The 26,578-nt window shown below is 35.3% G+C and overlaps 1 protein-coding gene across 1 annotated transcript in view; it reads right to left on the bottom strand.

Moving 5' to 3' along the window:
* CFAP47 (cilia and flagella associated protein 47) overlaps nt 1–26,578 on the bottom strand; it is a 433,368-nt gene that overhangs the window by 50,557 nt on the left and 356,233 nt on the right. Inside the window, exons 58-59 of the mRNA XM_049766890.1 lie at nt 25,855–25,956; nt 735–894 (exon numbers count right to left, since the gene is read on the bottom strand). Of these exons, the coding sequence (XP_049622847.1) occupies nt 735–894; nt 25,855–25,956 (262 nt within the window). The remainder of the gene's footprint in view (nt 1–734; nt 895–25,854; nt 25,957–26,578) is intronic.

Here is a 26,578-nt window from a genome sequence, read left to right as displayed (position 1 = left end):
TTAATTCAAAAGCCTCCGTGAAAAATACTATGAAAGCTTTTTCTCAGGATTTAGTAGCATGGGTCACGGTGTATCTGTCATAAATGTCCTAACTAAATTTTTTTTCCTGTATATAGAAAATTTTTCCCATATACATAAAAAGCACTGGGCACATTTGCAGGGTCTCTATAGATTTAGTTTCATTTGATGTGCGATCTGATCATCACAGAAGTTTTTTACATGAAGGACATTTTGTGGATCATCACCAGATCATGGAACAAAGATTGAAAATTACTACTTTAGATACAGATTACTTATTATTTTAGCAGTAAATATTTTCTCATTTGAAATTCCTTTTTAGTGTTTGTGGTCTTGTTTCACTGATGTTTTATTTTAAATATAAATTTTATTATTTATTAATTTGATTGTTGCTTAGGTAATATGATACTCATAGTGTTAAAAGTTCATGATTTTGATAACCAAAGCTACCACATCTTTACAAGATTTACTCTGGACTGACTTCCTCAACTTTCTGAAATTTTTATTAGCAATGCTTTTCATTCTACCCATCTGTAAAAGAAATCTATTTCCCTTATCTTACTCTACCCATAAAAATATATTTTATTGTCCTGAATATAAACATTTCAGCACTTTAGGTAAGAGCATCACAAATTCTACTTTGAAAAAGAAATGGATGCCATCAGTGCCGGTCACAATAAAGTCATTTTCCTTCATTGTACAGATCTAAAAGTTACCTTTTCATGTCTGAGTTCAGTTCATTAAAATTGTCAATATGCCACAATTCATTATTTGCTTTTATCATTTGAATAATGACTAATGATTTGTACAGCTTCATATCTCTGGGATAAAATATCATTGTGATGTCTATAGTCCCTTTAGGGGGCAGCTTAATTCCTGGAAAAAAGAAAAGAAGTAAATTTTACTGTGATAAAAACTTGAAGATTATAACTTTTTTTATTAAGGTGACACTGATTTTTACACTATAAATTTTAGGGATATGGTTACACATTTTATCAAATATATTATACCACACTACATCCACTGCCTGGTGGGTCCACCATCATTCAAATGATCCATTCAATAGCTTCCTCCATTGGTAACCACCATAAATTGTAACTTCTTAAAAACAGCGGTATTGCTGGGGACAGTGGTAGAGTGTTTGCCTTGCATGCGGCTGACCCAAGATGGACATGGGTTTGATCCCCATCATCCCATATGGTCCCCCAAGTCAGGAGCAATTTTTGAGTGCATGGCCAGGAGTAACCCCTGAGCATCACCGAGTGTGCCTCCAAAACAAAAAACAAATGAATAAACAAGCAACAACAATAGCAACAACAACAAATATCGAGACTGCAAATATTGTGCAGTGGGTCAAGCACTTGTCTTGCACATGACAGCTTATAGTTAGATTTGCAACACCCTATATTGTCTCCTGAGTTCTCCCAGGTGTGACACACAAGTTCAGAGCCAGGAATAAACCCAGGTGTGACACCAAACAACAGCTAAAGCATTAGACATCATGAAATATAAAGTTGTTTCCAATAGAATTTCAGACATACAATGTATTTTACCTCCAATGCCATCCCCCTATGTTATCATCCTTCCTCCACATCCCATGCCCCTCAGACTGACTTTTGATAGGTACATTTAAATTTTTTTTTTGTTTTTTGGGCCACACCCGGCGATGCTCTGGGGTTACTCCTGGCTGTCTGCTCAGAAATAGCTCCTGGCAGGCATGGGGGACCATATGGGACACCGGTATTTGAACCAACCACCTTTGGTCCTGGATCGGCTGCTTGCTAGGCAAACACCGCTGTGCTATCTCTCCAGGCCCCGGTACATTTAAAATTTAAGAGGCCAGAGTGATAGTATCATGGGTTGAAATATGATACCCAGCCATAAATCCAAAACAGAGACATTCCCTCAATTTCCCATTTCCTTTTCACCTTGCCCTTTGATGTATAAAAGCCCACTTGGGTCACTTGACAACCCCTCCAGGTGGATTGCTATTGATTTAATACAAAAAGAGCAGTTTGGCTTGACAGGCAGCCATACCCCAAGACTAAAGCAAACTGACTCTATGACTCTTCTGACTGGCGTGGTTTATTAATCCTTCACAGCTACCCCAGCCTTTATCAGACCTGTCTGCCTGGGATAGATATATGGTGCATGGGATGATTTTACAAACCGTGGGGGGGTTTATTTTATAGTGGGTAGGGTGTTTACCTTGCATGTGGCTGACCTATGTTTGATCTCCAATATCCCATATGGTCCCTTGAGCACCTACCTGAGTAATTCCTAAGGGTAGAACCAGGAGTAAACCCTGATCATCACTGTATGTGGTCAAAACTCCCCCTCCTGGGGCCAGAGCGGTGGTGTGAAGCGGCAAGGCATCTGCCTTGCCAGTGCTAGTCTAGGACTGACCTTAGTTCAGTTCCCCTGCGGCGTCCCATATGGTCCCCCAAGCCAAGAATGATTTCTGAGCATATAGCCAGGAGTAATCCCTGAGCATCACCGGGTGTGACCCAAAACAAACAAACAAAAAAACCAAGAGTACCCATCCCAAATTTAATTATTGTAGTTCGGGTCCCATGCTTTTAGTAGTATTCAATCTAATTTTAAAAGGAGAAATTTTTTTTCTTTCACCTCTGCTTTTCCTCAATTTTTGAAGTCATTTTTGAACAAAAATTACATTATGTTAAGTGCATTTCACTGACTTTACACATTTCCTTAAATGTCATAAACCCTATTAAACACATTTTATTCTAAAATAAAGTTTCTCCTGAATAAGTTGAGATGCTGAAGTAAAGGTGAAAGTGATGGCTTTGGTTGCCTGCAGTGATGAAATAATAAATCTTTTCAAGTTTTACTATATTTTGCAAAAGATAAAGTTAGAAAAATAAATAAAGTTAGCAATTTGTGACATTTAATTTATTTTGCATTTTTCTCAGACCACAATATGTCCAATTTTTTGCTTGACCTCCCAAACTGTTATCAGTTGCTCATTTATTTAACTGACCCATAAGAGAAGTACAAACCTCTTTGTAAAAGAAAGGAACATCTGCTCTAGGTTGTAAAAATGAGCAAGCTAAAAACCTAACATCACTTTCTTGGGTTTTAATGGATTCATCTTTACTTTGCATATAAACTACCAGCAGTACTTGTTAAATATGAAATACACTGAACTTCAACTCAACTCTAGAAATTCTGATTTATTTAGTCTGGGCCAAGTTCCAAAGCTGCATGTTGAAGTGGCACTTCTAAATAATATACAGTTGCAAGGAAGGATAAAATCAAGCAATTCACTGTAACCTGAATGGGAGTGGAAATATTATGTTAAATGAAGTAACTCAGAAGAAAGACCACTATCAGATGATCTCACTTATGTGTGGCATATAGTGCAACAGGACAATGGATTACAAGGGATCAGAGGGGGATATCTAGATTACTCTGGTTCCTAGATTATAGAACTAAGAAGGATAGGGAAGAAAATAAATCAAGGGGAGGAGTAAGAAGAAGTGAATAAAAAGTAATGGGGCAGGGGTTGCAGATACATTGATGGTAAAGATATGGTATATTTATATATTTGAATCGTAGAATCAAGAAAACTGACAGCAGAAGATACAAACTGCAAGAAACAAATTTCAAAATAATCAAGCTACGAGATGGGGGTGCTCTAGGGACATTGGTAGAGGGAAGCTGACACTGATGACAGGATAGGTGTATGTCTGAAACTTAACTATCAAATCATGTTGTTTTAATAAAAATAAAATAATAAAAAACAAAAGGTTATAAGACCATTCTTAAAAATAGAAGACAACGACCAGGGACAAGTCTCAGTCATAGAACCTCTTGGTATGATATCTGGTACCACATATGAATAAAAAAACAAAAAAGATTCATTTTGGGTCTCTAAGATATGTTTTATTCCTAGAGTTTTCCAGCACTGTCACTTTGCAATATTTTGTGTAGAAAGGAAAGTTGGCTTCATGTCTTATCAAGAATTTACCCATCTCTCTCTCTCGCTCGCTCTCTCTCTCTCCCTCAGCACCTGGATGTTCAGCTTTCCAAGCAACAACAACAACAAATTAACAAAGGAAAAAAAAGAATTTACCTATATTTTTCTAATATATATAATTCTATTTAATTCGTAAACCCATGTGTATGGAACAAATGCATCAAATGCCATTGATTTTATACAGGATTAGCTAGCCATAAGTTATTTATCTAAAAGTATACTGAGCTGCAATGCTATATTCACAGCCTTTTTGCTCATTTTTCTGGATTCCCCTAATTTTTTTTCTCCTATCTTTCTCTTTAAGTGTCATACATTGCATGCAGTTCACCATGGTTATATCCCTGGTTCAAAATGGGCAATAGAGCATCACTGGTTGCAGCTCTGGAGGCCCCTAAGCATCAATAAGGTTAGCGTTGGAGGACCCTGTGCACCACTAGGGGGTCTGAATGATTCCCATCACCATAGGGTCCAAACAACACTGTATCATGAGTCTTTGCATTAAACTCCCAACTGAGATGAGAAGTGCTGGGAGAGGTCCCAGGTCTCATGAACATCACTTGGGACACCCCAAATATCACTTCACATGGAAGAATACTCTGTGAAATGGTCGAGGGTATGAATGTTAGAAGTTTAGGCGTAAAAAAAAAAGAAGTGTAAGCAAGTAGGAGGCCCTGGGTTCAATTCCTGGCATCAAATGGTCTCCTGTGCATTACCAGGAGCAAATCTCAAGCACAGAGGCCAAGGTAGTCTTGGAACACTATGGGTATGACTCAAAAGCTAAAAACAAAACCCAAATAAATATGCTCTATTAGTTATTAGTTCATAAAAATTGTAAAAACTATTTAAATTTCTTATTAATATCTTCTATGAGCAAGTGAATTTATACATATATAATTATATTATCTAGATAAAGCCTTTGCTTTGGCAAATAAAGTACTCCAAATCCAGAGAGATAATCCTACATTGTACAGCATATGCTAATTCTATGGTCTTTTATTTTTTTCACTATTTTCAGAAAATACTATGGTTGTCATGCATTGTATGTAATAAACATGCAGGATAGTGTAATAAAAATTAATGCTGCATTTCCTTGGCCAAACACAAGAATTCTGTAAAGATTAATGATGGAAGGAAAACAATAGATACGATTCTTTGTAATGTTTTTCTATGGAAAATAATCAAAGTTTAGAGAAAAAGCTGAGGATATTAGTAGTATAGTCCAGCAAGTCCTCTCTCTAAGATGCTACATGAGCAGATTATCTAGGGAAATTTGTGCAGTGACATAGACATCTACCCCATAGAAGGTACCAATGATTCTGTATTCAAGAATTGAGACTAGAGTTATCAATTGAAAAGTGGGTAAAACTCAACATTAAATCACCAATGAGTGTGAATAGAAATTTAAAAAGTAAAAGACAACTAAGATAACTTGTGTTGGAATAAAATATACTAATAAAAGTGAATAAAGAAGAGATAGGAGAAGATTCTGGAGAAAATTGATTCATAGAAGCCAAGTGTTTCCAAACCAGAGATGAATTATGTCAAGTGAATTATGATGAATTATGTCATGGACTGATCAAGATGAATATAGAATTCAGAACATTCAATATGACAATGTTTGTTTACTGATGAATGTAAGAACGGTTTTAATAGTATGATGGAGAACAAAATCACAGTAACTTATGTACAAAAGATTATGGTAAAAAATGAGAAAGTCTATATAGTTCTTTTAGATAAATAAAACCTTTCAAAATGTGTTGCCACATAGAGAAATCAGAGTAAGGGGATAGTTTTTGAATGGGATTAGGGTATAAAGTGGTATGCCAACTAAGACCAAATAATAAAAGAAATAATTAAATGAGAATTACTAGAGAGAAGACAGATATGTGAACTCCTGGAGAAATAACACAAAACTTGTCATAAGACTCAGGTAATTTTGAATAATGAAATAATGAAAGGAACAGGAAAATATATAAAAGAAAATCAATTTAGGCTAATCGTAAACAAAGAACAACATGATTAGACTCCCACTTGAGTATATTCTTAATGAAGTAGGAAGGGAGGACATGTTCAATTTATATTCATCAGGTTTTAGTACAATGTAGACATCTTTTTGATAATGAAAAATCATGTATCATCAGAAGTTAATTTATGGGGCTGGAGAGATAGCATGGACGTAAGGCGTTTGCCTTTCATGCAGAAAGTCATCGGTTCGAATCCCGGCGTCCCATATGGTCCCCCGTGACTGCCAGGAGCAATTTCTGAGCATAGAGTCATGAGTAACTCCTGAGCACTGCCGGGTGTGACCCAAAAACCACACACACACAAAAAGTTAATTTATTGACGATTTACTTGTTTCTCTACCCCCTTTAAACTATCTAGTTATCTGCACATCTAACAACCTAACTCTAATAAAAGCCTGCCAGTTTTTAAATCATTAGTAGATATTAGTTTGAGAAACTGAACTAGACATTCAGATTTCTTCTGTTAGAATATTTCCCTGTATTTCTGAAGCTAGAGAATTGCAAGACATTCTAGAAATAATACAGTACAGTGTCATATCGAGTGACATTTTGCAAGTCAATTTTGCAGACTATTTTAAAAAAAATAAATGTTATCTTCATAGAAACATTCTAGTAGTATAGGTAGGTCTAAGTTTCAGGCTGCAGAGACTTTTTAAAAGTCTCCTGCTTCACAGGAGCTGTACCTTTGTGTTTTATGATAAAATCATCAGCTTGACTGACTAGCTCGGAAATCCATCTGCCTCATGCTATAAATAGCAATAATAAATCTAAGTGATTGGAATCTTGAGCTCACCTGTGTGTAAAATTAATAATCTGACACAACAGGAGGGGAGATTTTATAAAAAAAATGTGAACTCATGTTCAGTTGTTGAAGTAATTTTAAAAAATGATAACAATTTTCTGAAAATCTGGACATATTTTATGTCATGCAGTAGCACACATCACCAAATATTAAACACTGAGTTTTTGAAGACATTTTCCAATTTATGTATAAAATTTTAATTTAAGAATACATTACTTGTAAATGATAATTTATTTTCAAACTACATGTTATGTTTTAACTAAAATCATGGAAACATTGTATCATAAGAAAAAAATGAAACTTGCTCCTTTTCATGATGCTATTGATAGGACTATGCTTATTGTGTTCTAATTATTGAAATCAAATAACACACCTTTTAGTAATAGACATGAAATATCAAACATATTTCTCTTTTTATCCTTCTGACAATTCTTAAGTAATTTTTGTCCAATGTAAAATTATTTGAGATATTTATAAGCATTTGATTGTAAGAAATTCACTGGACTATTTGTTCTGTTATCTGCTATGCTGGCATCTTGACAAACCACTAATTAATAAAAAAAACAGTATTTAAGTTGATATAGTAAAGACAACCTATTTCTTTGCCATCAGGATCTCTTTATTTAACCTTTAATAGATTCTCCTTTCTTTCCCCTATACCTTTTGGAACAAGTACAAGCACTACTCTACCCTTCTATTATTTTTTTCAAACCAAGAATGTGATATAAGTGGAAACATGTACATAAACTTTCGAAGTTCACCTTGTCACTCAACATACAGTTTGCAAATATTTTCTCCAAGTGGGAGTTATCCATTTCATCATCTTCTCATTTTTTTCAGAGAAAAAAATTAGTTTGATGATGTTTAATTTATTAATGTTGCCTCTAATAGAATTTTTGATTAGTAAAATTAAAGAAATAGTTTCTCATTTTATAAACATAGAAGGGTTGTTATTATGTTATATCTACTTCATGATTCTATAGATATTTTAAGGGCATATTTGCTTTTAACAAAATTGTTTTGTTGGGGACAGGGAGTTAATTCAAAGGGCTAGAATATGTGTTTGCTATGCATATTCTCTGCTATTCATAGCACCATATGGTGCTTCCTGAAAGGCCCTTGAACATTGCTCGTAAGACAAAGGTACAAGAAACAAAAAAACTTTCTTTTCCATTAACTGAGAATGCTATCTTCCCATTATTTGTGAAGGATACATTCTTTGTATATGAATTCAGTTTACAGTTCTTTATTTTCTACTACTTGAAAAATGTGTACATTTCCTTCTGGCATTCATGGTTCAAATGAGAAATCCCTTATCATTTGAATTGGTGGTTCCCTATAAGTTTTGCCTTGTTTCTCTCTAGTTGCTTTCAAGGTTTGTTTCTTTGTGCTCAGCTGTCAGAAGTTTAATTATGATGTATCTTGCCATGAATTTATTTTGCTTTATAGTATTTAGAGTTTAGAGTTTCCTCAAGCCTCTTGAAGCTCTAGGGTTCTATATTTTATCAAATTTGGCAAGCTTACAGACATTAAATCTCTGAATAATGTTGCTGTCTCACACTCGCCTCTCCTTCTGGGGCACTGATGATATGACTGTTATCTCTTTTATTATTTTCCTACAGGTCCCTGAAACTCTGTTCGTTTTTTAAATTAGGTTTCTGCTCTCTCAGCTGTTAAGTATATGCAAATTTTATCATTCTGTTCTCATATTTACTGATTCTTCTCTCCATTATTCTCATTCCCTTCTTAATAAAGTATTTGCTTAACTGTATTTTATCAGTTCTAGAAATTCAATTTAGTTAATTTACTGTTTCTTCAGATTCTGTTCTTTTTTTGTTCATAAGAACTCAAAATCATTTATTGAAGCAGAATGTAGGACACTGATTTACATCATCTCATTGGAGAAGGGTAGGGTATTTGCACTATCCTGGGTGGTACCCCAAATAATAGATGCAGGAAGAATCAGATTGCAACTAGCTCCACCTTTAACCATTTCATTCCACTTCAATGATGCCAGTTCCATTGGTTTTTGCCTAAATGTGAAGACAAGGGAAACAGGGTGCTAACTACTTTACTTCACATCTGTTCACTACACACTTTTCATACTTGATAGGGGCATATATAGGCTATGGTCTCTATTAGATTCAGAGACTGGGCTGAAGGAGTAAGGAAGTGGCTACTGACTCTATATTATATTCCTCTAGATATTGTTAATGGCAAGAATGGGAAGAAAAGTAGATTGCTTACTATCCTAACTTACAACAATTTGATCAATAGGATTGCTAATATATGCATTCAAAGGTCATTAGACACTGGGACACGGTTCTCAGTCTCATTATACTGGGTGAGAACAAACTCCCAGCTGGGTGGAATTGTCCTACCCTGTGACAAAGCAGGGTACTCTGCCCACTTCTTCTTGGAAATAAATAGATGAACTCCCTTCTCAGCCATTCCAACACTACTGGGAATAGAAATTCTGCTTAATTCAGCTGAGGTGATTGAAGGGGCTTTTATTAAAGGATCTTGCTGCTTGGCCCCATCATCACCACAAAGGAAAGAGACAATGGGGTCAGAATGAGCTGCTTGTGAAGTATTGGGTACTCAGCATGTGTTTTGTGCACTGATGTTTGGCAAAAGTAGGGGGGGTATTGTCAAACAGGATTTCAGTACTTAGGTCACTTAACTAAGGGAAGAAGACTGTTTTTGTATGCTTATTCTGTTGGCTGATTTAGTCTAAGATTATCCTTAATTTTTCTACTTGTATTTTTCTACATAGCTCCTGAGATAAAAGCATGCACTATTTGTACATTATTGTCTGTCTGGATTATTTCTAGTGACAATACCCTTTAATTTCATCCTTTTGAAAGTTTAAAGATTTTTCCTTGGCCTCTCCTCACTGTTTTTGTGACTGCCAACATTCCTTGGTAACATATCCTCAATCTCAATCCCACCATTTCTGGATCTTCTGCTTTATTTACCTGTCTCTGAAATCCCTTGCTATATAAGATTACAATGATAAGTTCTATATATATTAGAGCCTGGGAAACCCAAGTTTCAGGCACCTGAAAGCCCAAAGCCCCTGTTTAATTTCTTGCTATTATTTGATAACATGAATTGCTAGATGCAATGACCATTTCATTTCCTCAAACTAGGCATTCTGCCTCAACTCATTCTTTATTGGGGGGCACACCCAGTGATGCTCAGAGGTTACTCCTGGCTATGTGCTCAGAAATCGCTCCTGGCTTGGGGGACCATATGGGGATCAAACAGCGGTCCATCCTAGGCTAGTGCAGGCAAATCAGATGCCTTACCACTTGCGCCACCACTTTGGCCTCAACTCATTCTTATGCTTCAAATATCACTGATATTTTTCCTCATGCCTTTCTTTTTCCCACCAGCAAGGAAGAAATTTTTCTGCTTTTAAAAGATTTTTGTAACTCAGTAGCATTACTTCCTAAGATTAACCATGCCATATAACATCACAATTATGTAATCTCATAATAGTCACAGGTTTCTGAGGATGAAGCCTAAGAGTTCTGAGTTTTGAGTTTTGAGTTTTTGAGTTTTGAGTTTCCTGTGGCTGCTGTAACAAAGAAGCACAAATTTATTTAAAAGATTATTCTCCCAAGGATCTAGAATTCAAAAGTCCAAAATCAATGTAGTTATAGAGTTGTTGCTCATTTCCGAGGACCCAGAGAAAATGAGGCTTTAAGTGTTAGGAGAAAGAAAATTGGCTTTAAGTGTTAGGAGAAAGAAAATTGGTTTTAAGTGTTAGGAGACTATTGCTATTCTTTGGTTTGTGGTTCCATATTTATCTGATTTATCTTCCTGTTTTCTCTCCTCTGTTTATATCTGTCCACGTTTCCTCTGCCTTCTCTTATGAAGTTAATGTAACTACATTTAGGATACACTCATATAGAATAACTCCCTCCTTTTAATATCCTTTAACTTTAAACAAATTTTTGTTTAAAAAATGAGAAAATGAGGCTTTAAGTGTTAGGAGAAAGAAAATTGGCTTTAAGTGTTAGGAGACTATTGCTATTCTTTGGTTTGTGGTTCCATATTTATCTGATTTATCTTCCTGTTTTCTCTCCTCTGTTTATATCTGTCCACGTTTCCTCTGCCTTCTCTTATGAAGTTAATGTAACTACATTTAGGATACACTCATATATAATAACTCCCTCCTTTTAAATATCCTTTAACTTTAAACAAATTTTGTCATAGAAGGTAATTTTATTGGATTCAATAAGATCATAGTCATAGTTTCTTGGGGAACTTGGGGAACGTGCCTATTAAAAAGGCAGGCTGGGAGATGAGAGGGAACATAGGGATACAAGTGATACTGGGCATAGGATTAGTGTTGGAATATTTTATGCCAGAAACTCTATTAATAACATCTTTGTAAAGCACAGTGCTTTAATGAAAATTTTTTAAAAATTAAAATAAAGGTATGTTTTGGGAGCCAGAGTGATAATAGAACAGTTAAAGTGCTTGCCTTTTTCACAGTAGATCCAGATTTAATCCCAAGCACCACAAATTGTCCCTGAGAGTTCAACCAGGAATAATCTCTGAGAACTGAGCTAGAAAAAAGCCCCCTCAAAAGTCTAGGGTAAAACCAAATCCTCCAAAACTGTTCTTTTGGGAAGATCACACTATGAAGTGTCTTTGGGGGCATATTGTACTAGGAATAGAACTCAGGACCTCACACATGCAAGGCTGATTTCTAACACTTGAGTCACATTTCTGGTCCCAAACAAAAAGTTTTGGACCTCTGAAGGTAAGAAAAAGGTGTGAAGTTGCCAGAATGAGAGTTTAGATAATATTTGATAAAAAGAATTCCTGAGGAGCTCTGAGATTAGTTATAGAATTTAAGGGGTAACTTGCAACAAATTTATACAATTATCTTCAGCCACATTCATCTAAATAAAATAGGACATAAGTGAGTTCCCCATTCAGATTGATCAAGCATCAAGCAAGGTGAAGAATGTGAATTGGATTAAAGCAAAAGAGGATCAGAGCCTATGCTAAAATTTTCCAACTATAAATCAGGGATTTAACATGGTGACAACATGAAAAAGGGAAGGATTTGAAAATATTTCAGAGCTTCTGGGAGAATGAAGTAGATGGATAAAAGGTAGCAAGAAAAAAATTCCATACACAAAACTGTGAGCATGAAGTGACTGAAGTTATTAAAAATTATCCATTCTAGAACAGTGAATGGCTAAGGTTGGGTGGAGAACAAAATCATTGGGATAAATAATAGAAATTATAAAAAGGATTGACTGTATACTGAAGTCAACAATAAATTAAAAAATATCGTGCTAGAGCTGAGGATATTTTGTTTTATGGCTCAAAAAATTAAGCTTGGGGCAGAAAATAGGGTAGAGGTTAACATACTTGCTTTGCATGTACCCAATCTGTATTTGATCCACAGAGCCACATACATCCACCAGGTACTTCCAGTAGTTATTCTTGAATACTACTAGCATGGTCCTGGAAAAGACTTGGGAGCTAGGGAAAATGTATATAAGTTAAGAACATGTCTTGCGGGGCCAGAGAGATAGCACAGCGGCATTTGCCTTACAAGCAGCCTAGCCTAAGGTGGTTGGTTTGAATCCTGGCATCCCATATGGTCCCCCATGCCTGCCAGGAGCGATTACTGAGCAGATAGCCAGGAGTAACCGCTGAACATCGCTGGGTGTGGCCCAAAAACCAAAAACCAAAAAAAAAAAAAAAAGAACATGCTTTGCATATACAAAACTTTGACTGGATTCTTGGCATTACATGGACCCTCAAGCATTGTGGGATATAGCACTGAGAGATCCCAGTAACATATTGGAGAGTCTAAGGTGTTCCAGCATGGCAAGTCTGACCAGCACCACAATCTTGGGCTCTAGCATTGAATTTCCAGTCCAATTAGTTGATCATTGATGAGCCTAGTTTCTGAAATCTCATGCATAGTTTGCAACTGCAACCCCAAAATTTAAAGCCAAGTCAGATGTTAATTTTTTAGAAGATAGAGAGCCATCTGTAAGCAAAAATATGGAACAAACACACATTCCCAATCTGAAGACCCATGATTAGAAGGATGCAGGAGATAGTATCATCATTAGTAAAAACTTACAGGAAACTGTCCTCTCAATGTATATTCAGTTGGCAAGAAGATACTGAAAAAATTTAGGTAAGTTGATTAAGGTATAAAAATTATTTTCCTTATGGAAAACCATAAACTCTAGAATATGGTATGGTGAAGTGTAAGGATTTGAAAAGCAGTGGAAGACGTTGTTAAAAAAATAAAACACACACACACAACATAGAATGGGACTGGAGTGGTGGTGCAAGTGGTAAGGCATTTGCCTTGCCCCCTCTAGCCTAGGACGGACCACGGTTAGATCCCCCAGTGTCCCATATGGTCCCCCAAGCCAGGAGCGATTTCTTAGTGCATAGCCAGGAGTAACTCCTGTGTGTCACAGGTGTGGCCCAAAATCAAATAAATAAATAAATAAAACAACGAAACAATTGGCTTCCTATGGGTATTCTGGTTATAAAAACTGAGACTTAAGGATGACCCAGAGAAATAGTATTCATACAGCAAAATATGTAAAGAAGAACACGTGCAGAATTGTATACTTCCTTTTGGAAGTTGGTTGTAAGACCTTACACTCTAACTCACTTTGGGAACAAAACTTTGAAGCAGTGCAAGAATGACCAACTTAGGAAATACCCATTACATACAGAGATCTGCTAATAGTTTATAGACATTCCATCAATTATACAATGCAATCTAATTACCCTAACATGTGTACAAACTTTGTCATATATGACCCTAGCATTCTCAAAACTAATCCCTTATGAAGAAAAATGTACTAAATATAAGGTTTCCAAGTGTACTCAGGAACTGAGTCCCTGTTTGAAACACAAATGTCTCAAGGCACCATTTACATGTGATAAGAAGATGGAAAACACATATTTGACCAATTATGCTCTTCTCTAAGGGTCAGAATTTTAACACATGAAAGTGCTAGCTGAAAAGAAATGCATCATAGCCACAAACATTGCAATATGAAATAAGTAGCAAGAAGTAATGAGTACTTATGACTGAACAAAGCATAGAAATGTAAAAATTGATGTTTTAATAAAATGCATTTATCATGTCCTTTTTTAACATATAAATGAAAAAGTATATAAATTGAATCCTTTCTGTATTATTAAATTTTGACTTGCTCACAGATCTGGTGGCAGTTAAGAGTTTTGATTGTGTGCTTATTTCCTACTCCTGGAACCATGACAACTTACATTCATTTGTTCCGACCTTTAGGCTTAAATTTACATTAGAGATGCCAACAAAAAGAAAAAAAAATGACAATGTCAGTTCAGCTAAAATTGGATTTTTGGTGTATGAGATGGAGTGCTGATTACATTTGACAGATGCACATTGATTTTCCTTTTACATTTCTCCCATATGTAGTGTTCTGGAATTTGTTTTATTTTTTGCTTTACATTAACAGTTGGGTTTTAGTTAAACACTTTGCTGTAATACCTACAATGGAATTGGAGTCTAATGATATTTTCATGCAAAACAAACATAAACTTTAATTGTGTTTACACAAAGCAGGAATCCGGGTTTAGAATTGCAGAATTGGTCATAAGGCAATTCTTGGATTATATAGTAGCTTTCAGCCTTCTAAAACCTATGTGGATAGTATTAGTTCATGCATCAGTGTTTAGAGTGGCAGTTGAAAACCACAGGCATAAATAATACTCTCATTATCTCTGAGTTTAAGAGTTTAAATGATCAACGTTTACAAAACTGCATTAAGGTTCTTAAGAATGTGCATTTTAAAACTGTCATCTTGGGGCCGGGAAGGTGGCGCTAGAGGTAAGGTGTCTGCCTTACAAGCGCTAGCGTAGGACGGACCGCGGTTCGATCCCCAAGCGTCCCATATGGTCTCCCCAAGCCAGGGGCGATTTCTGAGCTCATAGCCAGGAGTAACCCCTGAGCGTCAAACGGGTGTGGCCCAAAAACCAAAAAAAAAAAAAAAACTGTCATCTTTCCTGAGTCTCCAAACTTTCTTTACAATTTCCATCTTTTGAGGTTCTAGAAGAGATGTCAACACTACCTATATATTTCTGTCGCAGTGAATTATTTGCCCATGATCTTAATTATTTTTCTGATTTCTTCTTTAGCTTATGCATGTGGACAAATGCCCAGTTTAAAGCACGTCATGTTTCTTCAAAGATAATTTAGACTTAAATTCCAACATAATGAAAAATTATCGCACAATAAAACTTGAATTTATTTCACATGATATGGCTTTGGGGCCACCCCTGATTGTGGTCCAGGATTACTCCTTATTCTCTGCTCAAGGATCATTCCCACTGGTGCTCAGGGAAACATGCTCTGATGAGGTTGGGGGGGTAGCCAGGTCAATGAATGAAAGAAAAACGTGTTACAGATTGCACTGTTTCTTCAGTATAGTATTATAAAAATGTAATTTATTTACTCATATATTTGATTCTAAAATAATCATAAAGGTAGTGATTTGCCTTTAATTCTATTCTTTGAGTATTTGTCAACTCACTATAACTTTTTAGGTTCTGTTTTTTCTTTTTTGTTTGTTTTTTATTTGTTTTTTTGTTTTGTTTTTTTTGGGGGGGGCAACACCCATTTGATGCTCAGGGGTTACTCCTGGCTAAGCGCTCAGAAATTGCCCCTGGTTTGGGGGGACCATATGGGACGCCAGGGGATCAAACCGAGGTCCTAGCTAGCGCTTGCAAGGCAGGCACCTTACATCTAGCGCCACCTCTCCGACCCCAGGTTCTGTTTTTCGTAGCACCAAAGAAAAAAATATGATCCTTAGATTTTAAACTTCATATGAAGATTAAAACTGCCCTAAAATTAAATATTATATACCTACTGTTATTGTCATTAACACAGAATGTCAGATTCTTTCAGCTCCAACTCAATGGCTCTCCTATATTATCTCTACTATTCTAAGTCTATAGGAGATGCCCAGCAATTGTGTGGAACCATTGATGAATGAAAAGTTCCAATTTATAAGGGGCTCAATTCCCACCTACACAAAATTATAAGGTTTTTTTGGGGGGGGGGGCACACGCTGTGATGCTCAGGGGTTACTCCTGGCTATGCACTCAGAAATCGCTCCTGGCTTGGGGGACCATATGGGATGCGGGGGGATCAAACCAAGGTCCGTACTAGGCTAGCGCACACAAAGCAGATGCCTTACTGCTTATGCCACCGCTCTGGCCCTTAAACTTTTTTCTTGATTTAGCCATAGTACCATTGGTCTAAATTTTACTAGATGCATCAATACAGAAAATAAAACTTTTTCACACTAGAGAAATTACTTTTCTATGCTTAATATAATTTAGTCCTTCAACCACTAAACTATGAATTTATGAGGTTTATGGTAATATAAACTTGAAAGAATTTAAGTGTTTGACTAGTTCATCCTATCACTTTCCTTCAATGTTGATCCTAGAGTAGTAAGGTTAGCTTCAAGTTGTATTTCACCCATGATGAATAATTTCCTGGATTTTTAAACATTATCCTCGGCTTCCTAGCACTATGAAACTAACTTGCATTGAGAAATCAACATCTCCACCTAGACACTACTTTTTCCTTAAAATAAGACTTTTAAATGTTGAATTGTTCTCTTTCCTAATAATTATGACTTCGTCCAGATTCTCCAATTGTAAACTTAAACAGTAGATATAGTTGGAGGTTTGTTTTTTTTTTTGTAGGAGAGTGTTAAAGGTTTCTTATGCACTGTGAGTGAGGTTACTTATTTGTTGTTTTGTTTTTGTTTTTCAAATTAATATCTTTATTTAAGCACCATGATTACAAACATGTTTATAATTGGGTTTCAGTTATTAAAAAGAACACCCCCCTTCACAGTGCAACATTCTGACCACCAATGTCCCCAACTACCTCCTCCTCCAACCCTGCCTGTATTTGAGCCAGGCATTTTATTTATCTCAATACCATTGTCACGATAGTTGCCAGTATAGTTATTTTTCAAATTGACTTCCCCACCCTTTGTGGAAAGCTTCATATTGTGGGTCAGTCTTTCCAGCACTCATCTCTATAGTTTCTGGGTATTATTACAATAATATATTTTATTTTTCTTAAATCTCATTGATGTGTTAGTCTATTCTATATCTATCTCCCTCAGACTTGTTTCACTCAACATAATAATTGCCATGTCAATCCACATATAGGAAAATTTCATGACTTCATCTCTTCTGACAGCTGCATAGTATTCCACTGTGTATATATCCCACAGTTTCTTTAGCCACTCCTCTCTTTTTGGGCATCTGAATTGTTCACAGATTCTGACTATTGTAAATATCTTTGGAATGAAGAGTTGTGCAGAAGGCATTTTTGTGTTGTGTTTTTGTGTTCCCCTAGGGTATATCTCTAGGAGTGGTATAGCTGGATCATATGGGAGATCAATTTCCAGTTTTTTGAGTAATCTACATATTGTTTTCCATAAAGCCTACACTAGACAGCGTTCCCATCAGCAGTAAATGAGAGTTCCTTTCTCCCCACATCCCCACAAGCACTGATTGTTCTTATTTGTGATGTGTGCCATGATCTGTGGTGTGAGATGGTACATCATTGTTGTTTTGATTTGCTAATGATCATGATTTGCTGATGCTTTGATATCCCTGATGATCAGTGATGTGGATCATTTTTTCATTGTCTTTTGGCCATTTATATTTCTTTGAGGAATTAGATATAGGTTAGATTTTTTTTTTGGTTAAGTTCTGTCAGTTCCTTGTATATCTTAGATATTTGCCTCTTATATGATGGGTATTGGGTGAATAGTTTCTCTCATTCTGTGGGTGGCTTTTGTGTCCTAGTCACTATTTCCTTTCAGGTGCAGAAGCTTCTTAGCTTAATAAAGTTCCATCTGTGAATCTCTGCTTCCATTTGTTTGGAGAGTGATGTTTACACCTTGACGATGCCTTTGATCTCAATCATGGAGTGTTTTATCCACAGAACCCTTATGGTTCTGTGTCTGATATCAAGGTCTTTAATTGTTTGGATTTGACCTCTGTACATGGTGTTAAATGGAGTTCCAAATTTACTTTTTTGCATAAGGCTGACCATTTGTACAAACACCACTTGTTGAAGAGGCTTTTCTTGCTCCCTCTTGCATTTCTTGTCTCTTTATCAAAGATTAATCGATTGTGTGTCTGGGGAACATTCTCTGAATACTCAAATCTAGTCCACTGATCTGAGGGTCTGTCTTTATTCCAATACCAAGCTGTTTTAATAACTATTGCTTTGTAATACAATTTAAAGTTGGGGAAAGTGATGCCTCCTATCTTCTTTTTCCATAGGCTTGCTTTAGTTATTAGTGGGAGTTTGTTTTTCCAAGTAAATTTCAGGTGTGTTTTATCCAAAGCTTTTTCTAAGCATTTTCTGGTTGTTTTAAAAGTCATGCTTTAAATATGGCAAAAGACCCCTCATTGCTTAATAACCATGAAAAGAAAATTTGTTTTCCAAAATATTAAATATATATGTATATTTATAAAAACATGCTTCTTATAGTTGAAAAACCATTTTATTGGGAATCAAATTTATGTTATATATTTATTTAATTTCATTATGAAGCATGTCATCAATAATGAAATCAACAAAAATAAATTGTACTTTGGAATACTACAATACAATATTCAATTTAAGCTACTGAAACTTATCAGACATTTTACTATTTTCTTGGTGTTTTGTTCCAAAGACATTAAAACATTATAGAATACTAAGATTAAATTTCTATTCAGAATTATGCATAGTGGAATTCCCTTTACAGTTTTTTTGTGTGTATGTACATTTGCTATATATTATATGGTTTACCACAAGACAGATGCACAGACTCATATAAAAATCTTAGCAACTTAATGTTCTCATTTCTGAAGGCTAATTCATGTGGTTCTTTCAGTAAGGACTTTTCAGTCATTTTCTATGAAGTGGCTCCTTCAACATTATGATTTCTATTATTTTTTTCTTCCTTTCTTATTTTTCTCCCTATGTTATCAGTCTCTTCCTTCTGGCATGTAAATTCCAGGAAGACAGATGTTTGTCTATTTGGAAACTTTGCTGTAACTAAGTAACATAGGGAAGAATTTTATCAGATAGCAGTTTCAGTGAATATTAGTTTATTGATAAAATGATCAAGGAATGTTAAAGTTGTTGAAAAACAATGGGAAACAGAAAAAATTGCCTTCATAACAGACTGCCTGATGAAAAAAAGATAATAATGAGAAAAAGGTAAGGCATAAAGAAAGATAACTATTAATAGGCTTTCATTCCTTGGGGATAGAGTTCATAGAGGCTACTTAGGGTTAGAGAAAAATAGTTGCTGTCATATTAGGAAAAAATTCTATGAAGGAGTAATATCTAATGGAGGCTTACAGCATTTAGAGGAAGTTAAACATGAAGTGGTGGTAAGTGCAAAGAAGATGAGTGAGCAATTTCAAGACCTAAACAGAAATTGACTCAAAATGTTGATGCAGCAGCTCAGTGAATAGAGGGAGCTATTAGAGAATGTAACATTAGAGAAGCTATTAGTGAAGGTAACAAAAAGCTCAGATCAGCACATGCGTGGCCTTTCCGCTCCTTCAGTTGAACTAGGAAAATGTAGTGGTAATTTTTAACAGCATTATCATGAGATAACTCACTTAATGTTTCACAAAAACATGTTTTCCGTGTTGAGATTGGAGTGTCAATTGCGAGAGTGCAATAAAGAAAGTTTTTGAAGTCCTTCAGGTTGTGTGAAAAAATATACAAGTGGTAAATATAGTAAAAAGTGGCCATTATTTTTCAGGTTTGCACATTATAGGCTTCTTCTCAGAACCAAGGAAACAATCGAGGAGCTTCATGGAGAAATTACACTAACTTAAAGACAGGGATAAAAAGAAATAGGTGGGAACAATAGCAACCAGTCCAAAGTACTTAAGGATCCAATTCTGAGGGTAAAGAAATAATGAGCATGGATGAACAAAGTACTATAGTTATGTTAGATGAATATTTTTAAAACTCTTAGTAAATCATTTAGAGTCGGAAAACAAACAACAAAAAGGAAGTCTTGGACAGTTCAATTTTTCCAAATGACAGAAAATATAATGGAAAACTGTGGTAAGGGAAAATGTGGGGGAAGGGAAGAAAGACAGATGAGAAATAACAGATGTTAGGTGCCAAGGGGACACAGGTTCAATGAGGAATGATAGGCCTAAATATATAAACCAAACTCAAATCATGAGACCTAAATACTAACAAAATTATAACGATGCTTGCCAAGATGGCATGCTGGATGTGGGAATGTACCTGGGAACATTGGTTTAGGGACATGGACACTGGTGGTGGGATTGGTGCTGGAAAATTGTATGTCTAGAACTCAACTATGAATGACTTTGTAAATCACAGTGCTTTAGTAAGAAATTAATAATAAAAAAATAAAAAGACAGTCCTTCATGCAACCTTTTAGGCCTGATGATAATGATACAGAAATGTCTTTAGTGATTAAAGAGAAGCAATAGGGGCTGGGATATAGCACAGCGGTTAGTACAGATGCATAGCATATGCACAATCCTGGTTAAACTTCAAGGACCACATGGCTTCCTAAGTAACACTGGATATAGTCCTAGAGGAGTCTGATCACCACCAAGTGGACCTGGGTATTTCTTGAACTGCAGAGCCAAGCAGCACTACATTATGAAGCCCTACTTCATACTGAACCATCTGCAAAGCTGGCTAAGAATTATTAGGAAAGGTCACTTAGGCCTTTAATCCTGTCTTTATAGGGCCCATTTTTCAAGAATAAAGTATTCAAGATATTTCATAATTCTATGCCAAAATATACTTGAAAATATAGAACTAAATATAGAACATTTTAAGAATACTTTGCAGGTATACAGCCAGTTGTTCATTCCCTGGAAATGCACCTATGCTATGTGATCCCAGTGGAAATGAAGTTTAGGATTTGTAGTGTCACACAGTTATGTGATTTCCAGTACATAGCAACTATGTGTGAGCACTACATCTAAAAGTGTACAACTGAAGTAAGTGAACACTGTAAGTAGATAAGCACTGCAAGCAAGTAAATGTACAAACACAACTGAGTGTGTTACTCCAATGTGCACAAGCAAGGGTATAATGCCCATTCATAACAAAAAACAATGAGGACATTAAGGGAAGGGAGGGGAAATAAATTCATTATTTCATCTTAAAATTTGAACTAGTATTTCTAGAATATTTTGAAAACAGGGCAAAAGAGACAGGACAAAAGACCAGAGCACCTGTCTTGCATGTGTCTTACCTAGAGTTCAATTCTGGACACCACACATGGTCCTCTGAGCACCACAAGTGTTATTTCTGAGCAGAGTTTTAATTTGTTCTGAGCACAGATGGGCATGATCAAAAAATCCAAAAGGAATTTTTAGAACCAATCAGAAGATGTATACTAACATTTAAGATATGCCTAAAACTACATGACTTTGTCTTAATAAAAATGTATGAACACATTTTGCCTTTTCTGTTTCCCTTTCCCCTGCACTACCACTCAGATCACACAAGTATTTTTTTTCAGATGAGAATAATTTCCAAGTTTTATTTTATTTTCTTTACTTTTTCTTTATTTAAGCACCATGATTACACGCATGATTGTAGTTGGGATTTAGCCATAAAAAGAACAACCCCCCTTCACCAGAGCAATCTTCCTACCACTAATGCCCCCCATCTCCCTCCCTTTCTACCACCTGCCTGTATTTGATATATGCATTCTACTTATCATTTATTAATATTGTCTTGATAGTGTAATCATCTCTCTAACTAAACTCAGCACTCAAGGTGGTGAGCTCCACATCAAGAGCGAATCTTCCAGCCCTCATCAGTTGCTCCAGGCACTATTATAATAATGTCTTTTGTTTTTCTTAAAACTCATAGATGAGTGAGACTATTCTGTGTCTATCTCTCTCCCTCTGACTTATTTCATTCAGCATAATAGATTCCATGTACATCCATGTATAGGAAATTTTCGTGGCTTCATCTCTCTTAATGCCTGCATAATATTCCATTGTGTATATATACCACAGTTTCTTTAGCTATTTATCCACTGAAGACCATCTTGGTTGTTTATAGAGTATGGCTATTGTAAATAGCACTATAGTGAATATAGGTGTGAGGAAGGCATTTATGCTTTGTGTTTTTATTACTAGGGAATATAACTAGTGTGTATTCCTAGGGTATATTCCTAGGAGTTATATAGCTGAATCATATGGGAGCTCATTTCTAGTCGTTTAAGGAATCTCCATATTGTTTTCCATAAAGGTTAAATGAGATGACATTCCCACTAGTAATGAATAGGAGTTATTTTCTCTTTACATCCACGCCAGCACTTACTGTTCTTGTTCTTTGTGATGTGTGCCAGTCTCTGTGGTGTGAGATGGTACTTCATTGCTATTTTGACTTGCATCTCCCTTATGATCAGTGATGTGGAGCATTTTTTCATTGTATTTGGCCATTTGTATTTCTTCTTTGAGAAATAGTCTGTTCATTTTCTTCTCCCCATTTTTTAATGGAGTTAGATGTTTTTTATTGTTAAGTTCTGTAAGTACCTTGTATATTTTGAATATTGGCCCCTTATCTGATGGGTACTGGGTGAACAGTTTCTCCCATTCTGTGGGTGGCCTTTGTATCCTTGTCACTATTTCCTTGAAGTGCAGATGCTTCTCAGCTTCATAAAGTCCCATTGGCTTATCTCTCCTTCCATTATTTAAAGAGTACTGTTTTCTCCTTGAAGATGCCTATAGTCTCAATGTCATATGTTGCTTTACCCACATGCTGTTCCATATACCTTATGGTTTCAGGCCTGATATCAAGGTCTTTAATCCATTAGGATTTGACCTTTATACATGGTGTTAGATGGAGGTTTGAGGTCGGTTTGGTTTGTCATTTATTTCCAGGAACGTTTTGATTTCCTCTTTGATTTTTCCTCTGATCCACTGGTTGTTCAGCTGTTTAATTTCCAGGTGTTAAAGTTTATATTTTGTGTCCCTTTGTAGTTCTCTTCTAATTTCAGTGCACTGTGACCTGAGAAGATTGTCTTTATGATTTCTATCCTCTTGATTTTATGGAGATAGGTTTTATAAAAATTAAGTCAATTTTTCCCAATTTCCTAATTTTTTTCCTAAAAAGTTAAATGACAATGAAATTTAGGAAACTAAAAGTCTCCTGAAATTTCAACAAATAAAAGTATCATTATTAAATACAAAACAAAACAAGAAACATCTAATCCCATCAAAAATGGGGAGAAGAATTGAACAGACAATTTCTCGAAGAAGAAATACAAATGGCCAAAACAGACATAAAAATGCTCCACATCACTAATCATCAGGGAGATGCAAATCAAAAAAACTATTAGGTACCATCTCACACCACAGAGACTAGCACACATCATAAAGTACATGAAAAATCAGTGCTGGCAGGGATGTGAGAGAAAGGAACTCTCATTCACTGCTGATGGGAATGCCTTCTAGTCCAGCCCTTATGAAAACACTATGGAGATTTCTCAAAAAACTGGAACTTGAGCTCTCATTTGATCCAGCTATACCACTTCTAGGGATATGCCCTAAGTACTCAAAAATGCAATATAAAAATCCCTTTGTCATACCTATATTCATTACACCACTGTTTACAATAGCCAGAATCTGGAAACAACCAAGATGCCCTTCAACAGATGAATGACTAAGAAACTGTGGCACATATACACAATGGAATATTATACAACCTTCAGGAGATACAAAGTCATGAAATTCTCCTATACTTGGAATCTATTATGCTGATTGAAATAAGTCAGAGTTAGAGAGATAGACACAGAATAGTCTCACTCATCTATGGGTTTTAATAAAAATTAAAGACATTGAAATAATTCCCAGAGATTAGGGCTGGAAGGACCAGCTCAAGATATGAAGCTCACAAAAAGAGCCGTGAGTGCAGCTAGAGAAATAACTATGCTGAGAACTATCATAACAATGTCATTGAGTAAGAGATTAATACTAAAAGTCATGAAGTTATACTTCTATCTACCCAAATTTGTCTATAGGCTTATTATTTATTTTATTTAAAATATAAAATATTTAAAATATATATTGCAATATGTAATTAATAGAATTGCAATAAAATGTCTATTGAGATATTTTGGCACTTGCTTAGAAAAATTAGCGTTATATTTTAGAATTTAATAGGTTATGAAAGCAAAGGTATTGTTTATAAGTACTGGAAAAGAAATAGAATAGGAAAGCATAAACTTGTAAAGTTTTGGCTGTGTGACAATAAAACTAGACATGAAGTAGATTTGTATAACAGTATACATAAAATGAATATTCCTATATATACTTAGTCTTCTAATAATAAATAGCAATAATATCATTGTCATTGAATGAAATGATGAGGATTTTCCTAATTTAACTCAGAAAAATAAAATTTCATTACATAGCAGAAAAGTACAATCTGGATTCACAAAAACCACAAACACCAAGTTATCAATTTACCTGCATTCTTTCCTCACTGTAAATAAAGAAAAAGAACAAAATAAAATATAGATGTGAGTTCGACTGATTTGACAATGAGGGAAGACTGAAAATGCAGTATAATGGGGAAGAAATTGTTGGGGAGGGGACTCCCAATCCATGTCATCATTCATAGTTTATTTTGTGGGGGAGGAACCCACATCCAGCTGTTCTCAAGGCTTACTCCTAAATCTAAAATCAGGAATTACTCTTGGTGTTGCTCAGGGTTCCATATGGGTTGCTGGAAATCAAACTCAGGACAATGTGTTCAAGGTAAGTGTTCTATCGGCTATATAATCATTCCATCTCCAATAGTTTTTTGTTTCATTATTATTAATTTTAATGGGGTTGGGTCATGCCCAGTGGTGCTCAGGAGTTATTCCTGGTTCTGCTCAAAAATATCTCCTGGCAGGCTCAGGAGACCATATGGGATACCTCGGATCAAACCCGGTTCAGTTCCGGGTTGTCTGTGCACAAGTCTGCATGCAAGGCATATACTCTACTGCTCTGCTATCACTCCGGCCACATTTTTATAGTTCTTAATTTAAGTATTATGGCTATGTTTTCTAGTTTCAAAACATTTTATAAAATTCACACATTAAAAAAAATTCATGCTGCAAAAAAGATAGGTCAGGTAGACACTGCATGAAGTCGACCACAGTTTGATCCCTGTACCACAAAACCTTCCAGAACCTTCTGAGTCAGGCCCTAAAAGAGTCTAAGCACAGTCAGCTGTGGTCCCAAAGTTTTCAATAACTCCAGGTCCACAAAGCACCGCATCTTCAGGCTCTTGCAGGCTACATGAACTCTGAATAATGCTTGGAAAATTCTCTCCCAATCACAAAGAAATGTATGTATTGTGACTTAAATTTTTTCCTATTCATTGGAATTCAGGTGAGTAGTTAATATAGAGTACAAATAGATATAATACCCTACAGTGACTGCAGAAAATCACTAGCTTTCCGAATATGGAATTATTTTATATGCAAAAATAGATTTGGTAAATTGCCTATTGTTTTTTTTTTTTGTTTGTTTGTTGTTTTTTGGTTTTGGACCACACAGGTTGACACTCAGGGGTTAATCCTGGCTATGTGCTCAGAAATTGCTCCTGGCTTTGGGGACCATATGGGATACCTGGGGATCAACCACGGTCAGTCCTAGGTTAGCACTTGCAAGACAAATGCCCTACTGATTGTGCCACCTCTCCAGCCCCAAATACTAGCTACTTTGAATCTTTGAATTTTCCAAAATTATTTTAGACTCAAGCTCAAAACATATTCTTTCCATGTCTTCCTATAATTTATTTGTGCCAACTTTGGAGGAAAATATTATAACATATTTTATAAAATATTATGAAGACACTTATTCATCATTTCTAAAATATTATAGCATAATAGAAGTGAAAATTCCTGTACCTTGTGTCTGAGTCATTGACTTACTAAACTTGAAACCAGAACTTCGAGAAAAGAAGCTACTCCATTTAGGGTCAAGAAAATACTTCTTGGTCTTATCCCGATCTAAAAAAATAGACATTATACTTCAATATCATATTCAAGAACAAATTAATCAATGCATACTAAAGTGGAATAAGATTCTCTTCTAATAAAAAATGTCTTAGATGAATGTAGTTAAAATAATATTTTGAAGTAAGATTTCAAGGAGAGTTTTGAAGAATATATACATTAAAATGATTTTCTTTATAATATTCAAAACATGAGATAATTTCTATAATATGCACAATATGAGATAATAATGTATACATTCTTAGAATTTTGGTTCAAACTACTAGAGTGAAGATAATACTGAGTTTGTTTAGTTCACAATATAACATGGCTTATAGTATTTTAAATATACATATATGTGGATTTACATTTATACAAAGTAGATAATTTAAATCAATAAATATAAAATCAATCCAGTATCTAAAACATATGTAACTGGCTTAGTAACAAATACCCTGCATAAAATATTAAAATTTTCTTAGCACACATTGATAATTTTAATTATATTAATCTGGATTTTTACATTGCCCCTAGAAATAGGAATGTTACAGCCCCACAAGGTAAATAGATGTGTCAAACTGTAAATTATATGTGTATATATGAATATATTCACACAAGCAGATGTATAGCTGTACAA

Source organism: Suncus etruscus, chromosome X (assembly GCF_024139225.1).
Source record: "Suncus etruscus isolate mSunEtr1 chromosome X, mSunEtr1.pri.cur, whole genome shotgun sequence".
NCBI lineage: Eukaryota > Metazoa > Chordata > Mammalia > Eulipotyphla > Soricidae > Suncus > Suncus etruscus.
Note: the sequence above shows the minus strand (reverse complement) of the source record. Positions and strands in the feature narration are given on the sequence as shown.